The 14,561-nt window shown below is 45.9% G+C and overlaps 1 protein-coding gene across 1 annotated transcript in view; it reads right to left on the reverse strand.

Annotated features, from left to right (window-relative positions):
* The window catches only part of MAP2 (microtubule associated protein 2), a 752,988-nt gene that overhangs the window by 109,103 nt on the left and 629,324 nt on the right, over positions 1 to 14,561 (reverse strand). The window contains exons 11-13 of the mRNA XM_029607915.1: positions 12,260 to 12,523; positions 8,962 to 9,154; positions 1,650 to 2,041 (exon numbers count right to left, since the gene is read on the reverse strand). Of these exons, the coding sequence (XP_029463775.1) occupies positions 1,650 to 2,041; positions 8,962 to 9,154; positions 12,260 to 12,523 (849 nt within the window). The remainder of the gene's footprint in view (positions 1 to 1,649; positions 2,042 to 8,961; positions 9,155 to 12,259; positions 12,524 to 14,561) is intronic.

Consider the following 14,561-nt stretch of genomic DNA (forward strand, 5'->3'; position numbering starts at 1 on the left):
CCCAGCTTATATTGAGCTCACCGGCACTCCCACCAGCCTCATGACTCCTCCACAGAAGTGGAGCACCTCCACTGTTGTGGCCGCCCCCCCCTTACTGGGTTGGAGGTTGGCTTCCTTATGATAGGTCATCCGACATTCCTGGAACTCAGTGAAGTTATGTTAGACATCTCAGAGTAAATCACATGGTGCTCAGATGACTCCATGATTCCCAAGTTATTACCTACAGTTCTTCTTGAACTTGTATTCCAAAGTATTCCGGGGGCCTATAGTCCTATGGCTACAAACTGAGGAATGTTTAGGCAGTGGAGATTTAGAAAACGCTGAGGTTGGAAGATATTTCTTAATGAACATGGAGTCACCTGATTACCCTATTATCGTATAATACCAGCTGAAGAAATGTATGTAAATAATTTGTGACACTGATGCCACTCATATATTGTTTCAACAGACTGGCTTCCTTGGTTAGTTAGTATTGGTGCTTCTGAATTCTTGTCAAGGATTTTGTAGGAGAATAAGGTCAGTCTGGGTTGTTTTTGGGGGTTTTTTTTAATTAACCTAGCTCAACACATTCTGGTACTTACTATGCAATCCAGATTTGTATATCTTATTTATATTTTCCTATATTAACTGTAAGGCAAGTATAAACCCACCACAACTGAAGACAAGACATTTACCAAAACTGTATAAAAAAAATCCCTTGCCATGGAAAGAGACTAACAATGCTTGCTAAATCAACAATTATGTATTTATTTGCATACATTTATTACATTGCTTTGGGTGCTTTGTTTTTTTTACAGTAAGGTGATTAATAAATCTATGTAAATAAATAAATAATTTTAAATGTATTTTTGACTCTTTGTTGCCAATTCCACTTTCTGGAGAAACAGCGTGCTTTTAATAGAGAAATCAGGACTACAGCTACCAGAATGCATTGGGATAGGAGTTAAAAGAGAACTGAACTGACCTTATGGTCCAGAGTCCATGAAAAATTATGCTGACATAAGAACTTCTGGTTGTTGCTCACCAGAGGGAAGCCTACCCAAAGTATTTGATGAGATGAACAAATTGCTGGTTAAAGAAAAGCAGATTTGCTGAGTAGAAAGTATGTTAACCATTATGTATATTGTACATTCCATAATGACTCTAGGAAAGAAATACTATACACATATTTTGAGTATTGATAAAATGAATGATCAACTGCAGATGGCAATGAATGGAAGAGACATGACAGGAGAAGCATTTGCAACAGCCTTAAGAAACATATAAGAATGCACTGAAGCACAAATTAAATATATACATAGCATATTACAAAAAACACAGGTCTATAGTTTTAAGCAGCTTTATGATTGAATCAGCTATACGGATATCAGCAATGTGACTGGCAAACGCATCTGAGATGGAAAGAAAAAGCTTACATGGTTGCATTAGCTTAGCAGCAAAGCATATTGTATCATGGCAAAGTAAACTGGGAGTCAGCTGCAGTGGCAGGAAACATGATACAGAATCCGTGCAATCAGATAGCCACTGTTTAACTTTTGAGGCATAACAGCAATAACATAATGACTGGAAGCAATAATAAACAAAATGGGCCTTGAGGAAAGCTGGAGATAGATGCCTGAGACAAGCACATGCAAATCCCATGGACACACCTCCCTCAGTTAAGGAAGGTGCTGCCACAGTCGGAGCCACTTCCTTGTCACTCATTATACTCCTCCCGCCGGACACTTCACGCAGCGCACTTTCTTCACGACGCTCTTTGGTTTCCACACTAGAATCCATCTGTAGCTCACTGAGGGTCTGTGCCTGCTCTGAGGGCTCAGCTGCCCCGTGCGCTGCCCCTTGTTCCTTCTCAGGAAAAGTGACTGCTTCTTCTTCCTCAGCCACTGGACCCTCAACTGTCATGTCTTGTGGATGGAAAAAGGAGTCGACATCAAAACCACAGACAATAAAAGCAACGTACAGCACCACAGGACTATTCTTGCATAACACTTTCAGCTCTTTTAAAACTTTATGCTGCTGGATGATCAGCCTCAGGATTAATCTATTCACGTTTCAAACGGCAATCTTAGAAGAAAAACAAAATTTTCATGAATTCAACTACATGCTGTGCTCACATCACCTCTTCTTCCTTAAAACATGATTCTAACAATGCTCTAGTGAAGAAAACATAAGAGCTTGCAAAAATGGAGGGGCTGTTTTTAGAATGAGAGGGTAAAGTTGACCTGTTTATGACCTTTTTTGTTTTTAAAAAAATGGAAACCAGATAGTTAATCCAACACAATGCCATCTATGATGAACCAATGAATCACAGAATGGTGACCGCACTTAAGAAGGAAGCCAGAGATACATTTCAATCACAGTAATAGGGGGATGTAGATTTCATCATCTCTCTCCTCCCCAAATCACATCCCCTTCCCTTTACGTTTAAGAGGAAAGGCAGGGAAGGAACCAAAAGTGCAGCCAGAAGGGCACGCCCCACTCCCCAAGAAACACTTATTTTCAAAAATCCTCATTCTGGTTTCAATCCATTTGTGACGAAACAGTCCAAATAATGAAATTCTGAGGTGATTTTCCCCATAGTTCCAAAAGGAATAATTGCTCCAAAATTTCATGTGGTGGAGAGAATTCTTGCTCATCATAGCTCTTGCATGATTTCTAAATAAGTCACTGGTGGGAATGCAAGCCAGTGTAAGAATTAAAAAAAAATATATTTTTTTTTCAAATACCCTTTCTGGGAGTATATTCTTCATCCTTCTGTTGCCATTTCTCTTGCAGCTTAAAGAAGGCTTTGCAAAGGAAAGGGATGCTTTAAAGCCAACAACTGATAACCGTAGTAGATTAGAAAAACATTCAGTTTAACATTTTCCCAGTGATTAAAACTTTCGCCAGTGGCAGAAATGGGAAGAGACCTCTGGGTTTCCTATGCAAAACAGCATGCTGGCAGTATCTAGTGTGCAAATTATGGTGATAACACAATTTAGAGCTTTGTTTCCATATACAATGGTGAATTTATTTGATCTAGACTGAAAAAAAAACAGATGTATGATAAACCAGAATACAGTCCATGCATATAGTTTTAGAAGACTACCTATTATTTATTTGAAGAATTTATTTATTTGAAGAATTTTTATACGGATATTAGTAGGGACATCATATCGGTTTACATCATAACGATAGAGTGGAAAATACAATGAACAGGTGCTGGGGAGAGGGATGCTTTAAAGCCAACAACTGATAACCGTAGAAGAGTAGAAAAACATTCAGTTTAACATTTTCCCAGTGATTAAAACTTTCGCCAGTGGTAGAAATGAGAAGAGACCTCTGGGTTTCCTATGCAAAACAGCATGCTGGCAGTATCTAGTGTGCAAATTATGGTGATAAAACAATTTAGAGCTTTGTTTGCATATAAAATAATGAATTTATTTGATCTAGACTGAAAAAAAAATAGATGTATGATAAACCAGAATACAGTCCAAGCATATGGTTTTAGAAGACTACCTATTAGTTAAATGTTACTTATTTGGGGCAATCTTGATAACTCAGTATCCATGCTGTTTGATTCCCAAGCTCAGTTTTTGCTCCTTGGCCAAACCAGGGCTAGGGATACTGGAAAAGCAGCATATGCACATTATGCAGCCCCCTGAGAGGAGATCGCAACCCTCCTGCTCAAGGAAATCTTACTGGCCAGACTCAAGGTGCATGTTTAAGGTTCCTGGAAGGAGGCACAGTTTGTGTCTCCTGGCAAGAGAATTGTCTTTGCAATAGCTACACTAGAGAGCAGGGGTTTCAAAATGGGAGAAAAACCAAAGTAGCCGCGAGTGAAGGCTCTTAGCACGGAGCAGCCCCAGTAGGGGCCAATTCTGTTTGAGCTGGAATTCCAAGGTATCAGTAGACGACTGACAGGTAAAATAAAATTAAACGTTGTTACTTATTATAAAGACATAAGCATGAATTAGCCAACTTATAGTACTTCAACAGTGCAACACTCTGTGCTCCTTGCAATTTAGATTTAAATGTTTTTGTAGTCAAAAAGTGATGGTGAGAAAATGTCCATATTGACTGTTTAAGGATGATAATGGTGTGCACACTCAATTTTACTCCTTTCACTAGTGAAACAAAGAGAGTTTTCAAAATGCATCCCTTGATGGAACATATATTCATCATGTTTGCAGAGACAGATACCTTGTCTATTGCATATCGCAGAGAGGAAATCTGTTGGCTTTTTATCCGGCATCATATGAAATGGCAACAATTTCAAATATCTTTAAAGGACTACACACAAGGTGAAAGATAGCTACCACATAAACAGAGAACAAATTGCAGAGACAAGCAATAGCAAAAGGAATAAAGAAAATAATTTAAACAAGGATGGCATATCAACTTCTATGTTTTAGTCTTCTGCAATAATAGAAATAACTAGAGCACCTATATTTAAAAAATATGTTCATGCCTAAGACACCATATTGAAGATATGATTGATGCAGGTGTGCATTAAAATGGTTTTGGAATAGACAGGAATATTGAAAAGCTCCTACTCAAATTACCAATTAAATTAGCGATGGTCTGTGGAGAAATTAGAAATATTCTCGAATGAAACTGAAGTGACAGGACACTATTTGGAGTCAATTGGTCTGCTTGCAGGCATTGCACAAATCTTGACTAACACTCACCAAAAATCAGTCTAAAAGAAATTCCTGTATGATTTAAATACATTTCAGTGCAGAAAGTTGGAGGAAAGAATCTGTAATCAAGATCAGAATGGGATGGAGATGGGAAGAATCTGACTAAATTCATGGATAACTCTGTGAGGCCATAACTAAAACTATGACTTGTAGTCTCCTGTCTGATAGGGCTGATTGGTACTGGGCACAAATAAGAGGTGAGATCCTTGATCCCAGGGAGAGTGGAAACATGGCTACCACTGCTGTGATCCCTGCTGGTTAAAGGAGCGGCAATACTGAGGATAAGCCTTGGAGACTACTTTCCTGGACAGCAAGGGCACATGTGTCACCTTATCAAGCTGTCTGGTGTGAGGGGTGATATATAAGGAAAATATCAAGGATAGGATACCTTAGAAAAAAGCCTATAAGATATCTATTACTTGTACCTATCTATTACTTGTACCGCTTTGGCTAATAAACCATACCTTTGGGGAAGTCTAATTAAATTTCATTACATTAACAAATTTTACAAAGTGCTTTAAATAAATGAAAAGAGTCCAAATCAGAATTAACAAACCAATGATAAGTAGGGTGTACAGTGTTGTTTTTTTGCTTGATTTCATTTTTAAAACAATTTGGGTTTTTTTCCATTTTTCCCTAATTTTGTGGTTAGTACGCACTAAATTTTATTAGTGCACACTACTGGATTTAGTGTACACTAAATCCAAGTTAGTGGGCACTAAGTCTAGTAGACATTATTTTTTTTCGTTTCATGATGCCAACAAAATGAAACGAAGCAGACAATGTCATTGTACATCCCTAATGGTAAAGAATTCAGGCTTTAGCAAGTACTAGGACACTTCCAACAAGCATGAGCTCTGGATACAACTCACATGCAGAAACATAGATAAGCACATTTCAGGGTAGAATAATGTCTTTCTTTAGCAACGTCTTCCTGTATAACTTTATAAAATTCTTTAAATCTAATTTATCAGAAGGTCTAAGCAGGGCATGAGCTAATCATAGAAGATCCCTGAAAAATACTTGAAAGGTATTAATAAACAGGAAAACAAGATTTGTCAATGAAAAGGAAGCTCCAGGCAGGTAGATTCAGGAACAATGTCAGAAAGTATTTTTTCACAGGGAGGATGGTAGATGCTTGCAATGCCCTCCCAAAAGAGGAAGTGATGATAAGGACAGTGACAGACTTCAAAAAAGCATGGGTTAAACATGGAGGATCCCCAGTGGCAAGAGAATGATAATGAAGGCACTGGGCAAACTTCATTGAGTGACAGTTACAGCCCAAGGAAGCAGTGATATGCCTGCATTTCATTCTGGAAGGCATGAGGAAATCTGCATGGAGAGGCAGCCTCAACCCTAAAAGGGCCACAATGGAACTGGGGGTTGGGTTCCATGTGGGAGTTTGATGCACTTTAGTAAGTGCACATAAAATTGCTGCTGGGGAGATTAGATGGTCCTTTTGGTTTTTATCTGCTAACATTTACTATGTTACCTTTTAAAAAAAGGTAGAGAAACCAACATACCTAGTGTGACACAGGCTTTCTTCTTTCCTGTAGCAGAAAATGTTCTAATATCTCTCCAGGCAAGTAGTGTGCAGCAAATTTTTTCTTTCTTTCTTTCTTTTTCTTTTACACATTTTATTGTTTTAAGTCTTTTTAAATTTGGGTTTTTAATACAGTTTGTTTTATGTTAGTTTTAGTATTGATTTTGTCTTATGTAATGTTTTTTCATATTGTAAACTACTTTGACAACACTGCATTGATTAGTGGTCAATCAAATTAAATAAATAAGAATAATTAAGAATTCAGCATATGGCTGACTCTAGTATTCTTCCAGTTACTGCCCAGCTTCCCTCACCAATAATTTCCAGATCATGGTATTCATTTGTCTAAACAGGGAATACAAATACATTCCTCAGGCATAAAGCATTAACACTGAGTAAGAAACATCTGACAAATAATTATCCTAGGCACATCTATGAACAGCTAATCATCCATAACAAACTGGAGTGTGTGTGAAAAGGAGGGAACTGGTGACAGACTTGGGTGGTGTTTTGGGTATGAGAGAGAGGGAATTGTGTACGTGATTGCAAGGGGATCTGTTCTAGATGGGGAAGGGGAGTGGGAGAGGAGATTCTCCCTCTCTCTCCCTCACTTGATCACAGATCCCTCCTCCTTTCCCATCCTGGCTCCCCTTACTCCTCCATTCCTTTATCCATGTCATCCTTCTCTCTTCCTCATTTCCCTAGTCCTAGAACCTCATTACCCTGCCTCAAGACTTCCTCCATCCTGATCCTTCTTTCCTCATCCCTCCCTTTCCTCCCCTCTCATATCTCATACCAATTTCTGCTCTTCCTCATCACCAATCATTTTCCCTTTCCCTCCCCAAATCTCCAATTCTCCAAGTCTCAGATCCTATTTTCCTCTGTTCCCCTCACCTTCTTCCTCCTCTCCCTAACCCAATACATCTTTCCCTTCCTTGCTTTCCTGCATTAATCACTAAGATCCATTTTCCCCTACCCAAAAAATCCTAAAAATAGAACAATATAAATTACCCACATGCATAAGAAGACTTGGAAAATGACTATTTTTAGAAAATAAAAAAAATATGCTTATTATTGCAAACATGTCACAGAATTTCAGATACTTTGCTATAGAATTTTCTAACTCTTGCTACAGATTCTACCTCTGAGCTTTGGCTAAAAAGTAGAGGCCATGCCCAAAAGGCATACATTTGATGACAAAGAAATTGAACATCCCAGTGTTTAGGCTCATTACTGTTCCCTTACCCCCAAATATATAAAGGGGTATCACCACCACACATATAAATGTATCCCCCCTCCCCCTTTCCTACACAACAAATCTGACATGCCACACAACTTGCAAAAACACATAGGATCTCAATATATTCTGTGAAGTAAACAAATGAAGATCACAACTGTTTTATAGCAAATGGAAACTGTTAGGGTTGTGGACCCTTGGGTCGGCTAAGACGGTGGATGTATTGCTATGGGGACCCACAGGAAGCGTCACAGCCGGGAGGCGGCACTGAAGAGACTCTGGAGGAGGCTTCACCACTGGAAGCCCGAGGTCCCCCCAGGAGGAGCCTGTAGGAACCCTGGCCTCTTGGACTTAGAAGGGACCCTATGCGACCAAGGATCCGGACAGGGGCCGAAAAGGTGGAAGATGAGGATGGCTGGGCCCAGGAAGCTGGAAATACTTCACCCTCAGAAGCCTGCGGCTCCCCTGGGAGGAGCCCGTGAGAGCCCAAGCTGCTGGAACTTAGGAGAATCCTCTGGGCCAGCGAGTTCTGGATACCTGAGGTGGAGGAAGAGCCGAAGTCGGAGTCCAGGAACGAAGCCGAGTCAGAAGCCAGGAGTCAGAGGTCCAAAACCGAAGCCAGAGGCGAAAGCTGAAGACAGAGTCATGGGATGGAGCCAGGTCGGAAGCCAGAGATCAGAAGTCAAATCCAAAACCAGGAGCGGAAGCTGAAGATGTGGTCAGAAGACGAAGCCGGGTCGGAAGCCAGAAGACAACAGAGACGATCCAGAGATCAATGCAGCAACTAGAGACTCAGGGGAACTGAGTGAACCTCGTTGCAAGGCCCCGTCCTGGTCAAGCTGCAGGGTTTAAATACCCTACAGCGTCTGATGTCATCCGGGGTGTCCCGTTTGAATCTCCCGCGCTAGTCCCTTTAAAGCTTCAGCCCCCGGGTGTGCGTGTGCCTAGGGGGTGGGGCCAAGAGCGTCGAGTCGGTGGCATCTCCCTCGAGCAGGGAGAGCCGCAGCAGGCTGGGGATCAGGCCTACGTGGCCGAAGAGAGCTCCATGTGGGCCGGGCCAGCCCTGAGGTAGGAGGAGGGACTGGGGCATGGCCCGGTCCCGTAACAGTACCTCCCCTCCTATGCCCCCTTCCCAGGGGTCTGGGCTTAGCAGGATGAGCTAAGTGGAACTGGCGGAGGAGACTTGTCCAAGATATGGGAGACTGGTTCCCAGGAGTTCTCTTCCGGACCGTACCCCTCCCACGAGAGGAGGTATTCCCACCGGCGACGATGGAACCTGACGTCCAGAACATCCTTCACCTTATAGATGATGTCGGTCTCGGCCTCAGTGGCGGTAGGTTCCGGAGGTTTGTCATGAAAGGTGGAGAGCTTAAGTAGCTTACTTAAGTAGCTTAAGTAAGGACACATGAAACACATTGTGGATCCTCAGGGTGGTCAGCAGACGTAACCGGTAGGAGACTGCCCCTACTCGCTCCACTACCGTGAATGGACCAATGTACCTGGGGGCCAGGCGCATAGAAGGAATCCGTAAGCGGATGTTCCTGGTACTCAACCATACCTTCTGCCCCGGAAGGAAGGCCAGGGTGGGCCGCCGAGACCTGTCTGCATATTTCTTAGCCTTGGCTGCAGTCAGACGGAGTTTCTCCTGGGTGGCTCTCCAGAGATTGTGCAACTGTCGTGCGGTAAGTTGAACTGCAGGGGACGGTACAGTCAATGGCAATGGCAGAGGAGACCTCAGGTTCTTTCCATAGACCAACTGGAATGGGGACTGGTTGGTCGCAGAGGGCTTATGGCAGTTATAAGAGAACTCTGCCCATGGTAGCAGGGTGACCCAATCATCCTGGAGGTCCCCCACGAAGCACCGGAGGAAAGCCTTTAGGGTCCTATTGGTGCACTCGGCTTGCCCGTTGCCTTGGGGATGGAAGGCTGTAGTTAGGTCGATTTGCACACCAAACGTCCTGCAAAGGGCCTTCTAATATTTCGCAGTAAACTGCGGACCATGGTCAGAGGCTATGTGCAAGGGGAGTCCATGTAGACGGAAGATGTTTGCGTAAAGAGAGAAGCTAATTCTGGTGCCGTAGGCAGCTTAGCAAGAGGCATGAAGTGAGCTATCTTCAAGAAACGGTCGACCGTGACCCAAATCACGGTCTTTCCATCAGAAACAGGCAAATTCACAATAAAATCTGTGGACAGATGAGTCCAGGGTTCAGTGGGAATGGATAGCGGCTGCAGGAGTCCCCAGGGGCGTCCGTGTAGAGGTTTCTGCTGGGCACAGGTAGGACACGACTGGACATAGTGTCGTATGTCTTTCTTGACCTGCGGCCACCAATAGAACTCTGTCAAAGCTCTAGGGTCCTGGCAGTTCCTGGATGCCCGGCGGTCAGTGAATCATGGGCTCACGCTAAGACTTTCCTGCGGGAACGAGAGGGCACCACAGTCTTACCCGCGGGGGCCACCTCGGATGCGGCCAGCAGGACCTTGGCTGGGTCCAGAATGTACTAAGGTGGGTTGGTGGTGTCTTCAGTCTCCGTCGTACGGGAGAGAGCATCTGCCCGGACATTCTTGGATGCTGGTCGGTAACAGTGGGAATAATAGAAATGGCTGAAGAAGACTGACCAGCGCACCTACCATGGATTAAGATGCTGGGCATGGCACAGGTATTCCAGGTTCTTGTGGATGGTGTAAACGACTATCGGATGTTGGGTCCCCTCCAACCATTGGCGCCATTCTTCGAAAGCTAGTTTGATGGCCAGCAGCTCCTTATCACTGATGCCGTTGTTCCTCTTTGTGAGCGTGAATTTACATGAGTAGTAGGAACACGGCAGGGATTTGCCTCCAGTGGACAGTTGGATTAGCACAGCCCCAACGGCTATGTCAGAGGCGTCGACCTCTACGATGAACTGGCGTTGAGGGTGGCGAAGGCAGGTGTCCTGGAGGAATGCGATCTTTAATTCCTGAAAGGCCCATGTGGCCGTTGCCGGCCAGTTCTTGGCATCAGCCCCCTTCCTGGTGAGGGCCATCAGTGAAGCCACCATCTGGGAATAATGGGGGATGAATTGCTGATAAAAATTGGCAAACCCGAGGAACCGCTGGAGTGCCTTAACTCCCACCAGTTGAGGACAATCCTTGATAGCTGCAACCTTATCCGGGTCCATGTGGAACCCTGTGGAGGATACAATATACCCCAGGAAGGGTAGTGATCCTGCTCGAATTGGCATTTCTCAAGTTTCGCATATAGTCGATTCTCTCGCAATTTCTGCAGCACTTGGTGGACATTGTGACGGTGTGTTCACACGTCCCTGGAATATATTAGCACATCATCAAGGTAGACAATTACGGAGGTATGCAACATCTCTCTTAGGACCCCATTCATGTGGTTTTGAAAAACCGCCGGGGCATTGCAAAGACATGACCAAGTGTTCATAGTGGCCATCCTTCGTGTTAAATGCAGTTTTCCATTTGTCGCTGGGCTGAATCCGCACCAGGTTATAGGCCCCGCGGAGATCCAATTTTGTGAAGACCTTGGCCCCCTGGAGTATATCCCGGAGTTCTGGGATCAAGGGCAAAGGGTACCGGTCAAGGCGGGTAATTCTGTTCAGACCACGATAGTCTATGCAGGGATGAAGGGAGCCGTCCTTTTTAGCTACAAAGAAGAACCCCGCCCAGCTGGGGATTTGGACGGCTGAATGAATCTTCGGTCCAGGTTTTCCCGGATGTAGGTGGACATGGCTTGCGTCTTCGGAAGCCATGTCCGCCTACCCTTCCTCGTGGTGGCGTGGTACCCGGAAGCAAATTGATTGCACAGTTGAAAGGGCGGTGCTCCGGGAGGATCTCGGCTTTCTCCTTGGAAAAGACATCGAGGTAGTCCTGGTAGTGGTGTGGCAGTGCCAATGAAGTCATCAGTAGGGGTACCGGTGGTCGAGGAAGAGCGGCCAAGCAGGCTCCGAAGCATGATCGCCCCCAGGACGTCACCTGGAGGGTATCCCAGGAGATTACGGGAGAGTGCTTCCGCAGGCAAGGTAGTCCCAGAATGACTGGGTGCATGGACTTCTCCAGGATGAGAAGTGAAATCTCCTCCTCATGCAGAATACCAGTGCGTAGCGTGAGAGGCCTGGTATGGGTGGCGATGGTCCCTGGAAAAAGTCTCCCCTGAATAGAAGACACACGGAGAGGGGGTCTTTGGGGTTGAACCCCAATCTGGAGTTGCTGGACCAAGTCCTTGAGTATGAAGTTTCCCCTGGCTCCAGAATCAATCAGGGCTAGCGTTTTGAACTCCCCATCGGGGATAAGTAAGGTCACCGGAACGATGCACGGGGAGTCAGAAGTGGTGTGACCTAGGGTTAGCTCCCCGACTGTCCCTAGGTCTGAGCGTTTCCCAGTCGCTTGCTACAGCGGGCAAGAAAATGGCCCTTGTCACCGCAGTACAGGCATAGGCCCAAGGACCGGTGTCTCCTTTCTTCTTGAGAAATAGGCCCCCGGCCCACCTACATAGGTTCGGTGTTCTGAGCTCCCGGAGAGGCAGACGGAGAACTCCCGCTTTGGGAAGGAGTGGTTCCAGCAGTCTCAGGCCTATGAGCCAGCCTCCTCTCCCGAAACCGGCATTGGATGTGGCAGTCCAGGCAGCCCGCTAGATCAATGAGATCGTTCAAGTCGTCCGGGAGATCTCTGGCCGCCAATTCATCCTGAAGTCTTGGGGACAGACTTACCAAAAAGATACCGTGCAAGCTGTCACTTTTACAGTTCAATTCGGTGGCAAGAGTCTGGAAGTCCATGGCGTGCTCCACCAAAGGCGGTTACCCTGACGCAGTTGAAGCAGTTCTGATGCAGCAGTAGGTTTGCGGGAGGACTCGAAGACCCGCCGAAAGGCGGTGATGAACTGTACCAGGTTGTCCAGGCGGGAGTCCTGGCGTTCCCAGAGGTTGGAGGCCCAAGCCAGGGGTCTCCCATCCAGCAGGGAGATAATAAAGCTTGTCTTGACCCGGTCCATCGGAAACTGAAGGGGAAGGAGGTTGAATCGAATATACCACTGGTTCAGGAACCTGCGGCAAAGCTTTGCGTCTCCTGAAAACAGCGAGAGTACTGGTATCTGTGTGGGTTATGTTGATCCGGAATTGGTCCCAGTTCCAAGTACCAAGGAACTGGAAGCAGTGGCTCCGCCAACTCGGTCGGCTAATCCCTGCACTGCTACCATCAGGGAGTTGAGGCAAGTTTGCTGCTGTTGCAGCCTCTGGGCAATACCTGGGATGGCCTTCAAGCCTGCAAGATCCGCTGGGTCCATGACTTTGTAAACTGTTAGGGTTGTGGACCCTTGGGCCAGCTGAGACGGTGGATGTTATGCTGTGGGGACTCACAGGAAGTGTCACAACCGGGAGGCGGCACTGAAGAGACTCTGGAGGAGGCTTCACCACTGGAAGTCCGAGGTCCCCCAGGAGAAGCCTGTAGGAACCCGGGCCTCTTGGACTCAGGCGGGACCCTATGCGAACAAGGATCCAGGCAGCGGCCGAAGAGGTGAAAGATGAGGATGGCTGGGCCCAGGAAACTGGAGAGACTTCACCCTCGGAAGCCCGCGGGTCCCCCGGGAGGAGCCCGTGAGAGCCCGAGCCACTGGGACTTAGGAGAATCCTCTGGGCCAGCGAGTACTGGATACCTGAGGTGGAGGAAGAGCCAAAGTCGGAGTCCAGGAACGAAGTCGAGTCAGAAGCCAGGAGTCAGAGGTCCAAAACCAAAGCCAGGGGCGAAAGCTGAAGACAGAGTCATGGGACGGAGCCGGGTTGGAAGCCAGAGATCAGAAATCAAATCCAAAACCAGGAGCGGAAGCTGAAGACATGGTCAGAAGACGAAGCCGGGTTGGAAGCCAGAAGACAGCAGAGACGATCCAGAGATCAACACAGCAACTAGAGACTCAGGGGAACTAAGCAAACCTCGTTGCAAGGCCTCGTCCTGGTCAAGCTGCAGGGTTTAAATAACCTGCAGCGTCTGACATCATCTGGGCTGTCCCGTTTGAATCTCCCGCGCTGGTCCCTTTAAAATCTCAGCCCCCGGGTACGCGCACGCCTAGGGGGCGCACGCCTAGGGGGCGGGGCCAAGAGCGTTGAGTCGGCGGTGTCTCCCTCGAGCAGGGAGAGCCATGGCAGGCTGGGGATCAGGCCTAGGCGGTTGAAGAGAGCTCCGTGCGGGCCGGGCTGGCCCCGAGGTAGGAGGAGAGACTGGGGCACGACCCGGTCCCATAACAGAAACAATATGAGCTTTTTTCCAGATCAACCTCCACTCATCTTCAGACAAATTAATATTGAGTTCGCTGTCCCATTTGCTGGACAATGCATGAGCAAGTGCTACTGTCAAAACAGGGCTCCAATAACATGTGGTATAGTACAGATATTGTATAAATATTAGATTGCTTCAAACAAAGAACCTCTTAATCCCATCAGGTTTCCTTCAGGACTAGCTTAAGATCTTGGGTTCCCGGATCTTGGGTTCCGGGAGAGGAGGCTGGCTCATAGGCCTGAGACTGCTGGAACCACTCCTTCCCAAAGCGGGAGTTCTCCGTCTGCCTCTCCGGGAGCTCAGGACACCGAACCTATGTAGGTGGGCCGGGGGCCTATTTCTCAAGAAGAAAGAAGGAGACACCGGCCCTTGGGCCTATGCCTGTACTGCGGTGGCAAGGGCCATTTTCTTGCTCGCTGTAGCAAGGCAGTCTGCTGCCAGGCACAGGGATAATGGGTTCGTACTGACAAATCAAGGGCTGGGAATGGTTATATTTCCCTAGCATTTCATATCTGCCAAATATATTTCAGGCAAGACCTACACCAAGTCTCTAGCTGAGGAGTAATGTATGTTCATTTTTAAGGTTTTATATTATTATATAGAAAGACAGTATTCTTGCTGAGATAGTATTCTTCACTAAAAACAAATTTCCTGTATAAATACACCATTTATTTAAAATTGTACCCAAATTAGAAATCTACAATTGACTATATTAAGGTAATGATGGATTGGGTCATTCATTTTGCTTTGGGTACCTACTGCTATAGGAATCCAACAAGATATTATGAAGTTAATTCTTTCTCCTTTCCCTAGTCCCAAATTGCAAATCTGGGGC

This window comes from Rhinatrema bivittatum, chromosome 6, assembly GCF_901001135.1.
Source record: "Rhinatrema bivittatum chromosome 6, aRhiBiv1.1, whole genome shotgun sequence".
In the NCBI taxonomy this organism is placed as follows: domain Eukaryota; kingdom Metazoa; phylum Chordata; class Amphibia; order Gymnophiona; family Rhinatrematidae; genus Rhinatrema; species Rhinatrema bivittatum.